Genomic DNA, 21,177 nt, shown 5'->3' on the forward strand with positions numbered 1-21,177 from the left:
ATTTAAACAAATCTTTCATGTTGGGATATAAAATTTCGGCTCGTGATTTCCGCTCGCATTGATTGTTGAAAGATATTTCATCATGCATCTTTTAATCATAATTACAAGTGCTTTAAACGTCCAGTTTTCAGGCCATAATATCAACAGATTTCGCGCTTTCATGCTTAGGAAGAGAAATAGGACGATGGTCATCATTTTCATATGACCTAATGTCCCTATAGAATGTCCCGGTCCTATATAAAAACTCAAAGTAATATTAATGAAACATAGCTCTTTTTTAACTGTTCCTTATCCACCTCACAATTTTCCCACAAAGTGCTTGAAGTACAGAGCTTAAATTGTCCCTTTTTAGATGGGAATATCATATATTTTTAGCTCGCACTTTGCACTCGCTTTATTGATTTTCATGATAAGAAAGGTATTTAGAATACATACTAGGTCGAAATCTGAAACACGCATTTATTCAGATCCGCAGATTGTTCTCTATTTAAATCATTATCCAGTTTCAGACCACAATATAAAAAATTGTCTGCTCGCGCTTTGCGCTCGCATTATTAATGTAGGGAAATTTCCAATTACTCATCCTTTTCATGATTTACAAAACATGAATAGAGTGTCCAGATTTTTTTCGCTCGCTCTTCGCGCTCGCATCAATTGTTTAGTTATATACTTATCCTTTTCACGATTACAAACAGTGCTTAGAATTTCCATTCTTCAGGTAGAAATGTCAACATTTTCAGCTCGCATTATTTGATAGATAAAATATGTAACGTCTTCATGGCTATAAAGCAGCCTTAACATATTTTTTTTAGCAGATCAAAACGTACATTAAAAATAAATAATTTTCTTTCTGCTCGCGCTTTGCGCTCGCATTATTAATGTAGGAAGATTTCCAATTACTCATCCTTTTCATGATTTACAAAATATCTAGAGTTTAAATCTCGATTTTTTCAGCTCGCGTTCCGCGCTCAATTATTTAGTTAATCTTTTCCTTTTCCATTCTTCAGGTAAAAATGTAAGAAATTTCAGCTCGCACTTCGCGCTCGCATTATTTGATAGTTGAAATATGTAACGTCTTCATGGCTAACAAGCTGCCGTTAAATTTCTGCTCGCACTTTTAAAATAAGGCTTATGATATATTAATATATATATATTTATTTATAAAATTAAAAAATTAACAAAAATTAAGTTCGAGCGGCCGATCGGGGAAAATGTGGCTGAAAAAATTCCGGCCCCCCCCTATTGGCCAAGGCTGGATCCGCCCCTGAATATCATGTATTCACCAGCAGTAAATGCATTAATGGGGAGAGAGGGTGAAGGAGTAAGAAGTCAAAAGAAGGGAAGAGAGAGAGAGAGAGAGAGAGAGAGAGCTGTTTTAGTGACTGAAAGAGATTAATTTTTGTATCATGAATTCTCAAAACATCGTGGCAGTTTTTCCCTCGTATTTTTTTCGAGGCCCTCCCATCCTACTGATGCTGTTGAAGCGATGATGTGAAACCATCTTTTTAACAATCATGCACTCTTCATAGTTCAGATATTTGGTGTAAATTTACATTCATACATTTCTTGATAGTATTTCAATGCTTTCTCTACAACTCTGCGTACATCTGGCGTGATTCTCTGTCCGTTATACATCTCTTCTGAATAATCAGGCTTTTTTCTCGATGTCGCTATAAATCCCGTGCTTTGCATCGCTCTTGTGTGGAAGTCGCAAAGAAGTCCACTCTTCATAAGTTGACCCATCGACGTATTAGCATAGTTCATCCAATCCTTGCCCGACGATGCAGGTTCCCATTTGAGAAGCGCGTCGCGGTATTCCAATCCCGTAACCTCGCAGATTTTCTTCACGCACGCCGCAGGGTGCGAGACAAGATCGTCTGAGTCAATGACGAGTGGGTTTGGATCAATATTCGCTTGTACATGGCGCCAAAACGCGTGTTGTCTGCGAAACGCCTCTCCTCCTCCAGGATAGAACTTGTCCTCCGATAGGTCGAAAGTGGTATCGTCCACCAGGCCCTCATGCTTCTTATTGAAGGCAACCACCGCTCGACGGTAGGACATCGCAGCCAGAAGCGGATCACGTATCAGGAAGACGTATTTGTATCCGGACTCGACTGAGGGGAGATATTGGTAGAAACCATCGACGGCTAGGCCAAAGTCTTTGACGATGACGAGACGGCTGGATGCGTTGTCGAGACATTTCTTGACCTCTGGATATCTGCAAAGATACAAAAGATAAATTTCCATCAGAAATGTAGATTTAAACCAAATCATATCAAATTCTGTTAAAATGATGGGTATAACACAACAGTAAGCTATGACTTACGACATTTGTCGTGGGTCGCTCGAAGGCTGTCGAAACTTCGACAGATTATTGACATTGAAATCAGTTCCTTGGTTTTCCATCAAAACGAGGGCCTTCTCGAATTCTTTCTCGTTGCCCTCATATTCAATTGGTAGCTTCATTCCCGTTCGTGTTTCATATTCGACCTGTGCATGTCTGCACGATACATACGATTCCAACCAAACTTCGTGGTCGTCATCGACCCCGCTCAGACATTTCGTGAGCGTCGTTGAAACTGAACGTGGAACGCCAGCCAGAAACACATGAGACTGTGTAATAACATAACCTTTTTCAGCCATGTTGGAACCTAACAGACCGACCTTCGATGACTGAAGCGCAGTCTCAAGTTCCTCTCAAGTTCTTTGTCATTCCTAGTTTATGATCGACCTATCACCTCTACTAAAATTTTCTAACGTATCTCTATTCCCCTCTCTCTTTAATAGTATACCTGCCTCTCCATTACGCTTGCTTGAACTGTGGCTGGCTATAATGATAGGGTATCGTACTGAATTCCTCTGTTGAAAGCATATCAAATATGATCCAAAAATAAAAAACATGATCTTTAACACGATCTTTTACCATGCTTACTAATCATTCTATGTCACCTCTTGCGTTTTATTCTTGATCTTACTATGCCAAATTTTACGGTTTAAAACCACATAAAACCTCCATCAGCAGATGAGTGTATTTTCATACTATATATTTGAAATATTAGTGTAGATATATCAAAGAAGCAAATTAACTTTAAATTGCAGTGAATTACAAACGGTGACATCAAAAAAAGTTTCCAGATGGGGGTAAAATTTCGGAAGTAACACTTGAAATACACTTACATTAAAAAAAGTGTTTCTTTTAGAGCAATGTGCGGAGAAGGAATAAATCATGGTGCTGTAAGAGACGAGTCACAATTATTGTCTACATGACATATAATTCTAAACATCCTCCATTGTTTTCCGTGGCCAAAGTCCAGTGCTTCGTAAACAAATCCTTCCTTTTTATCTTGTTTATAGGTCAAGGCGAAGAATAAGTGTGCAGTTTGCCTTTCGATATACTACAATGAAATGCAAATACACGATTGTTTGAAGAAAAAAAAGGAATATAGTGTGTGGAATATTGTTTGAAAAAATAAACCAAAACGAGTACAAGTTATCGTGTACTTTATATCTGGCTTTCAGTAGGCCTACCTCCCCTGGCCGAAATGAAAATATAAAATCCACAGTATGTTGCTATAGGCCTACGTTTTCATAGAATGATAAATGAGAGAAAAAAAATGAGTAAAATTTTGAAAAAGATGTCATTTACCCTTTGGGCGTTATGTAGCAAATGTAAGTTTCCCGACCTTAAATGAGATGACCTTAAAGGGGAATGAAATCTTTGGAACAAGTAGGCTTGTGTCGAAACAGAAAAATCAAAGAATAAGAACAAAGAAAGCTTGAGAAAAGTCAGACAAATAATGAGAAAGTTATGAGCATTTGAATATTGCAATCACTAATGCTATGGAGATCCTCCCATGTACGCCACAAAACTTTTAATTATTCGCTACTTTCATCTTGTTTATAAGATTTTGTTAAGACCGTTTAAAACATGTCTCTTTATAAAACGTATCCCTTTGAACAAGAAATAGGACAATGAAAGATCGAGAACTCTGAAGCCTTTGAGTATAAATGCCTGTCAATCTGCCATCAGATAAATTGTGAAAGCAAGCGTTCTACATAAACGGTTTGAAATGGGAAATGTTTGATGGGCTAATTAAAGGGTATAGCATAGTTTACATTTTAATAAAAGGTCGTTTACCCTTGCTGAAGCACCAAACAGTGGGGGGGGGGGGGGGGGGGGTATGAAAGCAATATATTGAGCTGAAAAATTGAACATTTGGGGGACACCCCTACAGCTAAGCCTATGTATACGGGGGTATATAACCGTGTACATGATCCTTTCATCTTTTAGTTAAAGGCCTCGAAGGATTTTTCCAATGACTATACAGTGCGTCCCAGAAAAAAACGAAACCGAGATTTAGCGATGATTTATCATAACTTAATCATAAATACAATAGACAAATGACCTACCAATGTAAAGCTTAGAATCTCTTCTTTCATGTGATATTACTTAGATTATTCCTCATTCACGCATGAGTGAGCAAAAACAATTTGAAGAAAGGATACCAAAAACTCATTTGGCGGGGGGTATCTGAATTTCAAAAAGAAAATCGCATGTCTTAAAAGTTCAATATCTGCTCTTTAATTTGATACCTCAATCACAGAAAATGGTCAAGAAATAACAAAGTTCTGGTTATTTGAAATAAGGCTTGAATTTCCATAATTTCTTTAAATAAACTGTTTTCACCGGTTTCCCACAGAAGCTATCGCATGGTTAACAAAAGACTTAATGCATGGCTGATCGTAAACAAAACGGAGTGTCGAGTGAGTTTGAACGCAAGCCTGTAAAACCTCTTCATTTTATGAAATTATTGAAATTCAAGCCTTATTTAAAATAACCAGAACTTTGTTATTTCTTGACCATTTTCAGTAATTGAGGTATCAAAATAAAGAGCAGATATTGAACTTTTTAAAAATGTGGTTTTCCTTTTGAAAGCCAGATACAACCCGCCAAATGACTTTTCGGTATCCCCTCTTCAAATTGTTTTTGCTCACTCATGTGTGAAGGAGAAATAATCTAAGTAATTTCAGATGAAAGAGGAGATTCTAAGCTTTGCATTGATAGGTCATTTGTCTATTTTATTTGTGATTAAGTTATGATAAATCATCGCTAAATCTCGGTTTCGTCTTTTCTGGGACGCACTGTATAATAATGAATATGTTGTGTTATAAACTACTGAACTACAGCTAATATCAAAATGCGAGCGAGCGAAGCTTGCGAGCAAATTTTCAGTAGTTGGAAGACATGATGACCAAAATCGTCTTTCATGAGGTGTGTTTATTGGATAATGTGGCGAATGAACATAGCGAGCGAGAAAATTTTCAGTCGGTGGAAGAAAGAATGTTGCCCCAAAACCTCTTTCAAGTTATGCAAGTGGTGTATCACACCACGGACTATAATGTACAGGGGTATATAACTGCCAATAATTGAGTGCCACCGGCGGATCCAGGAGGGGGGGGGGGGCAAAGCAGCCCCGTAACCCCCCTTTTAAAATTTGTAATGTAAAAATGCCATTAAACCGAAGTTTTTTTTGGCTTGTCAAATTTTTTCGTAGACGAAATGTCCTTATTTTTTGGTTGATAACCTGTTTTTATTGTTTTCCACTGCTGCGTGCATATTGATACTACCATCTTTGGCTTGACATGTTAGAAGGACTATCACACTGATGGTTATATTGTAATGGATTTGTTGTGACGTAAACTACTGGATTACAGTTAGTATCCAAAACGAGCGAGCGAAGCGATATTGGAAGAAACAGAAACAGAATGATAATCAAATCGTCTTTCAAGGGAGTGTAATTATGGGATTGCGGCGGTGAGCTTAGTTAGCGAGCCTTAAAAATTTGCTTCAGTCGTTTAAAATAATATGCATTAAATACAGAGGATGATATCAATAACGTAAACTTTAGGATATGAACAAGAAATGTATTTAAAGGGCAAATAGTGAATTAAAAAGTCGCGTTTTCTTCAATAAAAACTCATTTGCTCACGAGTCAAAGGTTAAATGAGAATGGAAAAAAATAGGATCATGATTATCAGGAATAAGGGTGCCATATGAAATGATCATAGGCCATCACAGGCCACAATATAAACTTCCCAAAACGTGGAAAAATCACAATGATGATTACGAAAATGAAAGATTTCGAATAATCTTTAAGATTATATTGGGAGATGATGCAACATTCCAAATTTTGAGCAAAATTCACTTTTGAAATATTTATTACATTGTTGTGTTAATTACTGTCAAGTCCCCTATAAATGGATAAAATGGTAATAGGCCATCACAGGCCACAATATAAACTTCCCAAAACGTGGAAAAATCACAATGATGATTACAAAAATGAAAGTTTTCGAATAATCTTTAAGATTATATTGGGAGATGATGCAACATTCCAAATTTTGAGCAAAATTCATTTATGAAATATTAATTACATTGTTGTGTTAATTACTGTGATTTAAAGTCCCCTATAAATGGATAAAATGGTAAAGGTGAATGTTTCATTAACGGCATTGATTTTATCAATGTCTTCATTAACTTATCGTATATACTTTAAAAGAATACGGTAGGCCAAACATTTTTCGTACAAATTCCCCACTCTCACAAAGATACCAGGTGACCCTCTCCCATACTCACGAAAGTGTATTAAAGGATGATTTAATTCGTTTATGATAAAATTAAATATTGAAAGTAATTGGAATCACATATTCATAAATTGACTATCATAACTAAACTCTCATGCTGGTGCAGTGGATATAACCTTTGCAAGAATATAAACGTGTAGGGATTTGTCACGGCCAAATTCTTGTAAGAATAGGTTGAGCGCGGGAGCGGGGGACCGCACGATAAATTTTGTATTTTTAGAATGCAAAATTACGCACTTTGACTGCAACAGTAGAATCAACCACTTGATGATTAAAACAGTTTTTCTATCTTGAAAGGGGGGGGGGGGCGATTGTACATGCCATCCCCCTCTCCGAAAAGTGGGGGATGTATCCCCCCACCCCTCCGGAATTTTCGCCCGTGTGAAGCACATTTTATGAAATATATTCCTTTTTACATTTTGTGAATGAAAAGCTTGTGACTTACGAGAGCATTCTAGGATCACACGACGGGCCTGGAAGATTAGACAGATCATTAACATCAATATCAACATTCTGGTTCTCGATAAAAACTGCAGCTTTTTCGTATTCTTTCTCGTTCCCCTCGTAGTCGACTGGTAGTTTCTTCCCCGTCAAACGTTCATACTCGATGAGTGGAAAATTAGACGATATGTAAGGTTCAAACCACACAACATGGTCATCATCGACCACGCTCAGACATTTCAGCAGCGATGTCGACATCGAGCGCGGAACACAAGCTAGAAATATTCTATGTTGTAGGGGAATCGAACCATTTTCAGCCATTTTTGATAGTGGTATACACCAATCTAATACTTATCGAATATTCTAATGGAAGGTAGACTTTGACCTTTCAACATGTATGCCAAGCGCAGTATAAATGGTCAGATGAATGAATTTGTATTTGGGACTGGGGCAGCTATTATGTCTACACATGCCGATGATCTTCACTTTTGCTCTCTGACACATTGATCAGGCCTATATTTCTGGATGTATTAATGTATTCGTATTAAACAACTGAACAAGGGCAAGGGAAGTGGCCTCATGATTTCTTGCTATGCCTCAATCTCACTCTGAGCACCTAGATAGGTATTTCTTCCCTGTCTGTCTCCCTTAAAACCATGGACCTATTGAAGGTCCATGCTTTTACAAAGAGTCGAAATAGCTCCAAAGTACCGGTCACAACTTCGGATAGCCAGTCCATAAAATGTATTGTAATATGATGTATTGTCGTAAATGCATAAATAATGGTCTTGAAAGATCAGTATGCTCATCTTTGTTTCCAGAAGAATGTCCTTCCTATTATGAAGATTTATGAGATGGAAGAATTTCCATTGTTTAGATTGATCAGGGCCCGTTTCATAAAACGTGTTAATTTGCAATAATGCAGTTACAGAAATCCTTCTATCTGATTGGCTGATGGTAAATTTGTTACTTCAACAAGTCTTTATGAAACGGGACCCTGATCAATGTAAATGGGCAATGATTTATCATGTATACTACGATTATTCATTGTCGCATCACTCTTAAAAATGTTGGGCAACATACGGTCCACACAACAATTGGTTAAAACTTTATCCAATTCTGGGTAGTTTTACACCAATAATGTGTGCTTTGGGTGAAAACTACACAGTATTGGTGTAAAACTACCCAGAATTGGATAAAGTTTTAACCAATTGTTGTGTGGACCGTATGTTGCCCAACATTTTTAAGAGTGGCAATAGTTTCCGTTGAGCAAACAGTAAAGTTTGGATAACACATGCAGAGCATACGTACAATAGCAAAGCAGCCAGAACGATAATATCTCCTGTATTCAGTTCCCTGTCTAAATTAAGACGCTGATCCAAGAGCCCTAGCTTTTACTGCCGAACAACTTGAAGGTGAACGTCGTCAAGTAATGGCGGATGCCAAACGATCTCGTCTCATCTTCATTTGCATTCAAAGGTCTGGGTCGACATCAATCCTGAAATGTTTGAGCTTCATTGACGGGCTCGAGGCATGGTTCGAGCCGTATGTCATCGCCAAGATCGCTATCCGAGAGTACAAGGCACATGCTGGGAAGGACCTACCGACTGATTGGAAAGAAGAGAACCGTGCCGAGTTCGACCACGCTGCTCAGTTAATACATACTATGAATAAACTACCTTTAGTAGAAGGAAAGGATTTTGCGTAAGTAGCATTCAGTATTCTTTCCTTTAAAAACTTAATCGAACTGATCAGGGGCGTAGACAACGGGGGGGATGAGGGGGATGCATCCCCCCCAACTCACAAGGTGGGGGGGATGGCATGTACAATCATCCCCCCCAGGTTTTGGGGAATGATATTTGGTTACTTAATAAGTCATAATGATGATAATTATAGTAATAATAATAATGATAACAATTATAATAATAATAATAATAATAATTATGATGATGATAATAATAATCCTCATCATTATTGTAATTGTGTTTATTGTTATTAGCCGCATTCACACGGTGAAAGCCAATTCAGACGGTAAAAAAAAGAAAATCTTACAAGTATTTTGTGGTTATCTTGTGGTTTGGAAACCACAAGATTAATCGCGCATATTTTGCAGTGCGCGCAATCTCGCAGTATTGTTACTCCATGGATCATAGTGATACTGTTTATGTTTTTTGTATCTGTATGTTAATGAGCCGCCAGCCAATATCCATCTATGGATACTATGCCTGTTTCTTTGAGGTAAAAAAATGCATAGTATGTACGTATTCATTATGCTTTATAATGAACAGACATATTGTTATTTGTTTGTTGTTTATGTGTTCTATTCACAAATGGCCACAGAGGCTGTTTTCATTCATAACCACATACCCATATCAAGACAACAAAGACTATACCTGCGTGTACACAGTTGACATTGGTTTTTTTTTCTGAAGAGGTGTAACAGAAAAATTCACAGAGATAAATAAATACGTAGTGTGGTTCAATATGCAATACTATGTGTCAGTCCATTCTGTATTCGTATGCCACGGTGTGTAGATCTTGTCGATGTATGTCTGTCCATTCAAGGCGTAGTATGTGTGTGGTGCGCGCACCCGTGTGTGTGTGTGTGCGTGCGCGCTTGTGTGTGTTATTTTACCTCATTAAGTATGCATCAGATTGCACGATTTCAAGTTCAAAATTGCAAAAGCTCCCTACCGTGGGAGGGGGGACACCCCCCTCCCACACCCTCCCCCCGCTCGGTCGCTTCGCTCCCTCGCTCGGGCGCTTCGCGCCCTCACTAGCGTTGGCAGCCCAATCATCCCCCCCAGGTGTACGAACCTGTCTACGCCACTGGAACTGATAGCCGGTGATGGAAGGATAGGTTGTGGAATAATTAGGTTTATAAAGTCCATAAAGTCAAAGAGTCAAAAGCTTTCTACATGTATACATATTTGAAAAAAAATGTAATGACCGAGTATATTTTAGTCTATATTTGCAAATGGCCTTATCCGCCAACATTTCTTCCACTTCAAATTCAAGATATAGAATCAATGATCGTTTTGGAATTTCAGGACCTCCAGTATCTGTCGTTGTCCTTAGGTCTACTCGAAACGTTATAGTCTTTAGATATATGAATGGAAATGGAGGAAATCATAATTCAACAAACCGCGATAGTTTAATGCAAGAGGGTCTACATGAGATTGGGTGGCTCTCTTACATGTGCCATACCAACCAACCCTCAACCACTTCAGAATTTATAACCATTAATCAGAATGATTTGTGCCGAAAAGAAACACCTTTCCCATAAGACGTCGACAAAGCCATGTGCTGGATGAAATTTTGGCGCGTTTTCTGGTCTGGACCGAGGTGCGTGAGTGACTCAGCCAGGGATTTGGCAAATACTCAACAGTCATTCCTTTTTCTGTTTGCTCATGATAACCATGTGTATTTTCATTTTCAACTGTTCTCCTTTATTTACTTGGGTGATTTTGCTACTTTACGTTAAATCAGCTGTTTGTTTATGAAATGCTCAGTTTAAAGTAATGGTCATTACTGTGTAGTGACCTCAATCAATAGCAAATCGCACTTGGCATGGAAATTTTTCCCCATAAATCTGAGATTAATATATAACAGCCTGACTATAGATCTTTATCTTTTACTGTCAAATAAAATTCCAATAGCAAATTATTTGTCAATCTAACACGTTATATCATTTCTGTTGGCAGGTTTTCGGAGGTGAAACGACGTCTAGAGAATCTAAAGAGCGCCCAGGTCGTCGTCAAAGACATGGGCGGATCATTCTGTGGTTCTCGAAAGCAGTACCTCCCTTCTCGTAATAGCGGCTACAAGTACGTCTTCATAATCCGAGATCCACAACTTGCTCTGTCGTCCTACAGAAGAGCCACCATACAGACATCTCTCACCATGCCAGGGTACACTTCTGGCAAAACAGAAGAGGACTTTGATCTTCGAGTGGATGATCCGTACTACTACGCTGCCGGTGGCAACTACTTCAACATCCATGCGGCCTGGAAGTATGTACGAGAGAACCTCGACCCAGACCCGTTGATAGTAGATTGCGAGGATTTGATGGCCAACCCAAAGCCATACCTACAGAAAATCTGTGAGGTTGGAGGGTTGGAGTTCCACGATGGGCTCTTAAACTGGGATGCTTCCACCGATATCATCAAAACCTGGAAGAATCCTGGGGGAGTGCCGAAGATGCTGGCAACTGGTCTTGGGTATTTCCATCGAACAGCTATCAACAGCTCTTGCTTTCAATTTAGTAAGAAAGAGAAACCACCACTCTCCTCTGCAACGAAAGATATTCAGATGGCGGTTGCCGATGGGACAGAGTATTACAATGAGATGTACGAACTTCGTTTTAAGCCTTGATTAAATGGGGGTAATTATTTGAATAATTACGTTTCGACCCTCAGTTACATATCGTGTCAAAATTTTCTTAAGTAATTCCTTTATGGAGCAAGCCTCTCTTTGTAGTGTTCGAATTTAGACATTTTTCATTGGTGTCATATTCTTCACAGTCTGTGTAATGACACATGAATTCTCACACATAATATATCTAATATGAATGCAATATTTTCTAATTTTCCATTTAATCATTGTACATCTTTGGAGAGTTGGATGGTTCCTACGCAATTTTCCAACGGGATTCGAATGTGCGCCATTTTTCATGTTTTTTAAAGCAGGGTAGATTTGAAGGGGTTTTCACAGTGATTTTCATTTGGGATCTTTTAAAAGGTGACACGACATTTTCTCCAGCGACGTTTGCTCTGCTCTTAATATCTCAAAGGGGGTTGGGGTCAGAGTTATTGTAATAAAGTTTTTGGTTCAGAACGATGTAAATACGTGTATAATGGTTAGGGTATATTTTTGGAGGTAAGCTTTTATGTTTGGCCTGACGTGTAGACTTTCCATCAGAGAAATTGTCGCCGGGGCAAATGCCATGGACCCCTTTTAAAAATCACCCACATATTTTTTTATGGAAAATGTAGAAACCATCAATTTTTAAAAGGGGTATTACCTTGTTAAAAGAAGGGTATGCGATGATTAAAAGTGTGATGGATTAGAGTCACACAAGGGGTATACCTGTATTGCTCGAATATCTATCAGAGCCAGGAACCCCCCCCCATATACACAGAGCTGTATGAGCGATGATTTATTACTTTCCATTTTGTATATAAAGAATGGTTAATTTCTTTCTAATCATTGAAACCCTGCATGCAGGATACGTACTTTCGAAATTCAATTCATTATGGATATCGTGTGCATTGTATTGATATCTGAATCGTATCTTATTTTGCTTATACTCATATAGAAACTGAGGAACCTATAAATTGCCATCGAGATTGCGAGATACGTTATATCACCAAGTCGTCATATTATAAAGTGTTGTATGCCGACTTCACTTGGCGAGATACGTAAACTCTCGCAAAGTCGACATATGAAAATTGTTTTGTCAACATGGCGAGATACAATATCTCGCCAAGCCGACTTATGACAACTAGGCCTAGTGGACATACAATTTTTCATATCGAATCGGTGAGACAACGTATTTCGCCATCTTGACAAGTCGATGGTACTCAGAAGCTTCCCGAAACATCTACACGTCTGTCAACTTAATAAAAAAAAGAAATCGGACAAGCAATAAGAAAGTTATAGCTGCTTTAAAATTGAGATCACTAATACTATGTAAATTTCAAATTGGCAACTGGGTAAGTAAATTATGACAAGGGGCAAGGACAACTTTCCCATAGGCCATGTACATGTACATTATCAGGGATTTGTGGTTTTCTCATAAGTACCCATTCCCCTGGGGCAGTAATCTAAATATAACCCAGGTAGTATATTGTTTTATGTCCTCATGAAAGAAAAATATAATTTGAAATAAAACTTTTGGGAAAAATGACATTTTAGCCATAATATGTATTGGAGTACATGGAAGAGGAGTCCTTGCCTTACATCACTATGACATCACACATGCGGCCAATTTGAAGTCTCCATGGGTATAGTGATTACAAATATTTACAACTTTTAAAAATTCATAACTTTCTTGTTGTTTGTCCAATATTGTTCAAACTTTCACCTATCACCTTGTCTGATTTTTCTTTTCCTTATAAAAACAAGTTTTTATTTGGGTTGGATTCCCCTTTAATGACTTTGTTTTGTATTGAAAAGAAAATAAATTTATGAAGACAAAAATGAATTATTGAATAAACTTTAAATATTTGTTATTTTGTTAAAAGTTGTCACTGAGTATTACTGAAATTGTAATTTTAATCCAAATTTCTCAAAAAGCAATCATAATTCGCAGAACAGTATCCAAGGAGGGGCTAGTCTTTAGGGGTGCCAATGCCAGGGATCAGAAAAAAAATGAGTGAGGGAAATTAAAATATTTTTATTCCCCATCACTCATTTTTCTGCTTCCTGACATTTGTATAGAGAAAGACAATGGTGAATCCCAGTTTAATCTCACCAACAACCAATTAAAGAGACACCAAAGTCAAACCCCGAATGGGATATCATTTTATAAACTACAAAAGAAGAAATTGGGGCTCTAACATCAGCTTACATGCTTGCATAAAATGGGTAATGTGCATGCCTATATCATTGTTTAAAAACAATCATGGCAAACTTCAAAGTCATATTCTTAGTTTTTGTCCGATTTTGACAAAAAAGAAAATCATTCAGATTTTCTTATTCGTCACTTCTATCAAAAGAGGGTGAACTTTTAACTTCCCTTTAAAAGAGAAGACAAAGTTCAAATCCGTTGAACTGGGATGATATTTCATATATGCAAACACAAAGTGTCGCAATAGTTTTTAAGAGTGGGTTATAACAATGGTCACGGCACCTGACATGCACCGTACGCATTATTGACTGCTACACACAGATACGTCTGTAGCACGTTAAGCAAACAACAATCTCAATATATTTTTTTCGAAATTACATGTAGGGCCTATATCATACGGTTTATTCACCTGGAATACTTCTTTCGATATATTTTCGATATCACCATCACTCTCTGGAGAATCGACGCAGTTATACATTCATGAATATATCACTATGTCGTTGGACAAGTTTACACTGTTCTGATTTTTAGGTGTTGTTCATAGTATTTGGATATTGCCAGTGGCAGTAGCAAACCACGCTCAAAATCATCAAGTCGGCTGCCATGTCGAAACCGGATCCTACGACGACATCGACAGCAGATGCCAAGCGATCCCGCCTCTTCCTTATTTGCATTCCAAGGTCCGGGTCGACATCACTCCTAAAATGTTTGAGCTTCATTGACGGGCTCGAGGCGTGGTTCGAGCCGTATGTCATCGCGAGAATCGCTCTTCAACTGTACAAGGCAGATAAGGGGAAAGAGCTACCGACGGACTGGAAAGAAGAGTACCGAGCCGAGTTTGACCACGCTGCTCAGATAATACATGAAATTAATAATCTACCCTTAGTAGAAGGACAGAAATATTCGTAAGTATACAGTGCGTATCAAAAAAAAGTTTACACTTAGAAAAAATCCTGTAAAATTATACATTTGTAATATCCTGAAGATTTTTCCACATTTTAACATTGGTACTTTTTTTTTTTTTTTTAAACCCACAAGTGCACACCTATTTACCAATAATGCATATAGCATTTCCATTTATTTGAAAGCAGGATAAAAGAGCATTGTAGATTAAATGCCTTGCTCACGGGCGTAGGTGCCGCGGCCGGGGATCGAACCCCGGACTTTCCATGTATAGCCAGGCGCCTTAGACCACTCGGCCACGGCACCTCCACGGTACAGATCCATTTAAGCAAATGACGATATAACTGTCGAAAAATATTTCCACTTGAGTGAGCACCACTTACTTTTGAAAAGTTAGTGAAAAATGATTTGCGCAGAACTTTGAAATAGTTATGCGAATAAAAGTAGACCTTAATCATGAAGAACGTGTTGAATTTAGCTAGTAAAATTGATTTGAAGATATCTTTTACCTTTTTAAACTTTTCCTTGCCAAAAATCCTTTGAGGAGTGCATTGCGCCCCACCCCATTCCCCCACACATCGAGGCAATCGTGACGATATTTGCTTTACACTGAGCTGTGATTTACATGAAATGGCTTAGGCTTAATGATTTTCATTTTGTTAATCATTGTCAAGCTTGGAAAAGGTGTGGAGAAACAAGTATTAAATAAAAATGAAATGTAAACCCACTTTAAATGATAAAAACTTAGTGAAAAGATGTCTGATATAAACTTTTGTACAGATTTAGTTATGTCCTCAGATCCAGCTGGCACAAAAAGGGTAAAGGTTGTGCTTACTAAGTGTTGAAATTTCAATTTGGGTGGCAAATTTGTTACAAAATGCTTGAATGTATCTGTTTTATTTCAGTTGACTAAAAGTGCAAGGGAAATGTATGATAAATGTTTCGCAGGGTAAATTTGATTTTCTCCTTCACACAGCGTGAAAACGAGCATTTCTGCGCAAACAGATTTCTGCGAGCTTTACAAAAATGGACAGTGCTCACTCAAGTGTAACATTCTGTCAAAACCTTTACTTGCGTTGGATAGATGAGACCCAAACCTAAGATTATATGTGTAAAAATTACCCACATGTTTTTTTTTTAATTTCCAGGGCTTTTTCAAAGTGTAATCTTTTTTTGATACGCACTGTATAGGCCTAGGGATTATTTTATATGAATATACTTTATATCATAGAATATGAACGATATAAAAGGATAATCAATGGCCGTTTAGAATCTCATACGTTTTAAGCTCTTCAATGTTAATTATCGTGCAGTAACATTCATGAGAATCCTTTTTCAGAAGTCAGACCGACAACCATTGTCAGCTACGTTGGTATTTTGAAAAGAAAAACAACAAAAAATGATGGGGATATCATCCAAATAAAATGCAGCTTCCTAAAAAATTGTCCAGCGGTATGTTTGAACATGTTAGGGGTATCTTTTTAAGTTTTCACTTTGCCAGTTTGCTCATGAAAATGTTTTCTTACAATTTCCCCCATCATAATGGCAGATTTTCGGACCTGAAAAAGTGCCTTGACAATCTTGAAAGCTCCAAGGTCGTCGTCAAAGACATGGGCGGATCATTCTGTGGTCATCGGAAACGATACCTTCCTTCCCGCGACAGCGGCTTCAGGTATGTCTTCATCATCCGAGATCCTCAACTTGCGATCTCTTCCTATAGAAGAGCCACCCTGCAAACATCTCTCACCTTACCAGGTCACAACGTTGGCAAAACAGAAGAAAACTTTGATCTCCTCGTCGATGATCCCTACTACTCCTCTTCCGGTGGCAATTACTTCAACATCCATGCGGCCTGGAAGTATGTACGAGAAAACCTTGACCCAGACCCGTTGATCGTAGATTGTGAAGACTTGATGGCCAACCCAAAGCCATACCTACAGAAGATCTGCGAGGTTGGAGGTTTTAAGTTCCAAGATGAACTTTTAAGATGGGATGCTTCCACCGATATCATCAAAACCTGGAAGAATCCTGGGGGAGTGCCGAAGATGCTGTCAACTGGTCTTAGGTATTTCCATCGAACAGCCATCAACAGCTCTTGCTTTCATTTCAGTAAGAAGGAGAAGCCTCCACTCTCCTCTGCAACTAAAGATATACAGAGGGCCGTAGCCGATGGAATAGAGTATTACAATGAAATGTATGAAGTACGATTTAAGCCTTTATGAAAATGCAAGGTAACATGATTACAGGTAAATTATCACATTCATACAAAGGAACTCCGTGAACTTTCTTTGTTTTTAATTGTTGGAACCAATGTCTTAAGAGGTTTTATACAACTTATTGACTATTCATGGGTTACATTTACTTTGTTTCCCTCGAATCCTGAAAAATTTTAAGTTATGAGTTTTAAGATAATTAGTAAATTAGATTAATTATTGCCATTAATGAAGATTTAACAATTTTCAGATGGACAAAGTATTTGGCCACCTCCCCCAAACATGCCAAAATAGTAGTAAAGTCTTTGAATGAGATTAAGGGGATAAATCATCATCAACCGACTTGTACTTGTTGTAGCATCATTAGCATTCCCATATGAGACACATTACTAACAATCTGTTCTTCATCTGATTTACTTTCTTTGGCATTAAACATGTTAGAACATACCAATTCAGAAATCAAAAGAGCAAGTAGAATACGATACATGTATCTGATTTTGTATCATTGATCATGGAAAAATAAAGGATCACTTATAGTGAATAAACCTGTAATTACAATTATCTTTGTAATCATTTTTAGATCAATTCAATGCTCGTGCAATCAGGTAGCGAAATGATAATATTATAGGAAATATGGGCCTTATGTGTATAAAAACGATGATCGATTTCGCATACATTCGTAATTCCGAAGCTTCGTTATTCCGAAGGTTCGGATATTCCGAAGGTTCGTATTTCCGAAGGTTCGTATTTCCGAAGGTTCGTAATTCCGAAGGTTCGTTAGTCCGAAAACGAAATGAGGTTCGTAATTCCGAAGGTTCGTTAGTCCGAAAAAGAAGTGAGGTTCGTAATTCCGAAGGTTCGTTAATCCGAAAACGAAATGAGGTTCGTAATTCCGAGGGTTCGTAAGTCCGAAAACGAAATGATTAACGAACCTTATTTCGTTTTCGGACTAACGAAACTTCGGAACAACGAACCTTATTTCGTTTTCGGATTAACGAACCTTCGGAACAACGTACCTTATTTCGTTTTCGGATTAACGAGCCTTCGGAACATCGAACCTTATTTCGTTTTCGCATTATCGAACCTTCGGAATAACGAACCTTCGGAATAATGCCACAAATGTTCGGATTAACGAACCCTTTTACGTTTTCGGATTAACGAACATCGAGGTATAGGCAATTAACGTGTTTCAGAATTACGAACCTTCGGAATAAAGAACCTTCGGAATTACGAACCTTCGGAATTACGAAGTGTAACCGATCGATTTAACCTTTTCCCAGAAATGTCCATATCTTGCGTTCCATGAGCAAATATAAATTTATATAAGCATGAATATTCATGAAATTATACAGGAATATGAATGGACGCAATAACGCTTGTACAAATAAGATCCGAAAATTAATCTGAAATTAGTTAAATGAAAAGAGAATGAAGGCTTGAGTTTATCTTTCATGTATATTGTTTTTAATTGCCAAAATTATGTGTCTGCAACATTTTTTAAAATACAATATAAGAAAAAGCGCTATATCAAATATTTTCTGGATTGGAATGAAAATACATGTTGTTGTGTATTTGTGTGCACGTGGGTGTGTGTGCGTGTGTTTGATAAGAGAGAGATAAAAACAAGGCAAGGGTGTGTGGGAGGTTGTGTATGTGTGTGCATTGTGAATGCTGTTTTGTTTACATGTTTTTTTTTAAGATGCGCAAAACTTGACTGAGTGTATAAATATATGTTTGTGAGGGTGAATCGGGGTGGGTGTGTGTGTGCGTGAGCGTGTTTGTGTGTGGGATGGGATTGGTAAGGCTGTTGACATGCTTACATTTGTGTGTGTGAGAGGGGGAGGGGTTGTGTGTGTGTGTGTGTGAGTTGGGGGGGGGGGCGTTCGTTCAGGTCACCCGATGAAAAGTGAAGGGATAGTTACCCACTCCCTTTTATTTACGCCAGTGGATGTCAGTTAAAATAAGTGTTTGTTTTTTTCGTGTCAACTTTAATGAACAAAAAACTAAACCTTTTCCATTCAAAACATAATACAGAGTAATATACATCAGATACAATTTTACATTAAATCATTGGTGTTAAATATGGGTTAAGCATTATAATTCAATGAAATCTTTTAAATTCATTTTTTTTTCATTTTCAACAGAACAAAGTAAAGTGGTTGTATATAATTAGAATGATAATTGCAAATAAAACTTGTACAAACAATATAGATTGAGGTAGGTACAATACACGATATTTTTTCTGTACGTAAAACAACGTATTATATTTAAGCAAAGTATCATAAACATAGAGATCTAAGAAGTAAATGCTTGTAGAGTGTAGACCCCTCTAAATAATTATTGTAGAATTGCCTACGAAGACAAACACATAGGTGACAGAACAGAGAAAATGGAAACACATACGAGGGATACGAAAAAAAGATAAATAAATAAAGATAAGAGCAGGGCTTCATTGCTGAAAAAAGAGAAAATGAATTAAGCATGCATAAAATGGTAAATTTAATGGTATGGACATTCATTAAATTCTAGAAACAAAGAGACTCTACATTTTCTTTTGATGTGATAAATTCATTTTGAATAATACACTGTAAAAAATGAAGTGCTACTTTAGCACTTACAGCGCTTGTATAGTGACTGCACTTCGAGTGCTGATTTTCTAGTTTAAATTTGAACTAGAAAATCGGCACTAGTGGTGCAGTCACTATACAAGCACTGGAAGAGCTAAATTAGCACTTCATTTGTTTACAGTGTATAATCGTCATTTTGAGACACGTAAAAGTCAACCCCTCCACCAGACCTGTTTTGTCTGTTATTAACGATAAATTCGTAGCCGTCCAGTGCAAATGGAAGGTTAGACTCACTGGATAACCAAGTTTCCGAAATACCAATTATAGAAAAGGGAAGTTTGGATCGATTATCAAATAATTGGAATTCCTCACTTACTTATATCTTCTAATTTCGAATGCGTTTCATGAGTTGGGATATTTTATCTATATCTTTTTTTTTGGAATAGGCGCCCTAAAAGGTAATGGAAACCGTCACCCTATATGTCATGTTCAGGAAAACCCTCATAACGTCCCCTAACCCAGGTTAGCTGGTGACTGCTACATCTAAATCATTAAGTGCCAAATAAGTTTTAAAAATCACACCCTCCACAACGAGCGGATAAAAAGAAATCAACAATAGAGGGCAATCTTGCAACGAAAGCAAGAATCGGAATTTACCACTCTCAACGATCATACTTTTGTGCGAGTGAGAGACAAAGGAAGATTAAAAGTGCCACCCAGATATTCATCTCGTCATGTCTACATCACTATCGTACAGATTCTGGGGGGGGGGGGGTAGCTAAAGGCCCCCCCCCAAAAAAAAAAAATAGAAAAGAAGAAGGTAAATATATAATATTCTGAATAGTTTTTCAAAATCTATCCACAGGTCGGATTTTTGTACTTAAAATCATCATATTTTGCTCGCTCACTTCGCTCCCTCAGAACTTTTGAGATTTTTTTTGCTACACCATGGCTGGCCATTCAAAATTTGTGGCACATAACGCTTCTGGTCTACATCCCATAGAAAAGATTATTTGATGACAAGATCTCCAATCTCGTCATGTCGAATTATGGTCAGATTACATGATCTAGGATCTCGTCCTGTTTACATCTTGTCAGCTGAAAAGATGTAGACATGACGAGATCGAAGATCTGGCCATCTGATCATCTCTTTCACATGATGTAGATATGATCATCTCTTTTAAAAGATGAAGACATGATGAGATCTAAAGATATAGGTATCTCATCAACCCTTTTAAAGGATGTTTGCATCTGGTCATTTCCCTAAGGAATGTATACATAGAAGCTTGTCTAAACTTCTGGGTAACATCTGTAAGCTTCAATAAGAGACCGACAGTACATTATACAAAAAAAATAAATATTTTGAGTGATGGAGAGAAAGGGTAAAGGGAAAGTGGTGCCTCTTGACTTTGGTCATGAGAAGTCGTTACCAATGTAGACCTGTTTACGTTTTTATAAAATAATTTTTCAGCCAAAATACCACCATCCATTTATGAATAGATATATTTGTCCTACGTTAAGGTTTAACGCTGAATATGGTATTGTTGAATGTTTGTTCTGGTTCTTTTATGATTCTGTAGCTGTGTAGATAAAGAGGCCATGATAAGGTCCTATATGAATCTTTGAATTCTATGTAATTTCATTAATCAACCCACGCAAACAAACTGAATAACAAGTTGAACTACTATGGAACCATATTGAAAATATCAAGGACAAGGTCGGGAACTCCATGCCAAAAGCTTGTTCTGATGTTTGTCATTGACCTTGATACGATATGACAACGTAAACATAATCATGGAAAACAAACGTGCAAACCGGTGAGCTGCCTGGACGCCAATTT

General features: G+C 37.6%; 3 protein-coding genes across 3 annotated transcripts; 2 read left to right on the plus strand and 1 right to left on the minus strand.

Moving 5' to 3' along the window:
* Positions 1–1,454: 1,454 nt before the first annotated feature.
* LOC129258524 (uncharacterized) lies at positions 1,455–7,416 on the minus strand. Its single transcript, XM_054896784.2, has 2 exons — positions 7,088–7,416; positions 1,455–2,218 (listed from the first exon to the last, which is right to left on the minus strand). The coding sequence occupies exons 1-2, from the start codon at positions 7,402–7,404 to the stop codon at positions 1,531–1,533; spliced, it is 1,005 nt and encodes a 334-aa protein (XP_054752759.2). The 5' UTR covers positions 7,405–7,416; the 3' UTR covers positions 1,455–1,530.
* Positions 7,417–8,335: 919 nt separating this feature from the next.
* LOC129258523 (uncharacterized) lies at positions 8,336–13,581 on the plus strand. Its single transcript, XM_054896782.2, has 2 exons — positions 8,336–8,787; positions 10,788–13,581. The coding sequence occupies exons 1-2, from the start codon at positions 8,516–8,518 to the stop codon at positions 11,455–11,457; spliced, it is 942 nt and encodes a 313-aa protein (XP_054752757.2). The 5' UTR covers positions 8,336–8,515; the 3' UTR covers positions 11,458–13,581.
* Positions 13,582–13,972: 391 nt separating this feature from the next.
* On the plus strand, positions 13,973–17,328 carry LOC129258522 (uncharacterized). The gene is made up of 2 exons (XM_054896781.2): positions 13,973–14,559; positions 16,107–17,328. Exons 1-2 carry the CDS (start codon positions 14,258–14,260, stop codon positions 16,777–16,779), a joined length of 975 nt encoding a protein of 324 aa, XP_054752756.2. The 5' UTR covers positions 13,973–14,257; the 3' UTR covers positions 16,780–17,328.
* The last annotated feature ends 3,849 nt before the right edge of the window (positions 17,329–21,177 follow it).

Source organism: Lytechinus pictus, chromosome 4, assembly GCF_037042905.1.
Source record: "Lytechinus pictus isolate F3 Inbred chromosome 4, Lp3.0, whole genome shotgun sequence".
NCBI lineage: Eukaryota > Metazoa > Echinodermata > Echinoidea > Temnopleuroida > Toxopneustidae > Lytechinus > Lytechinus pictus.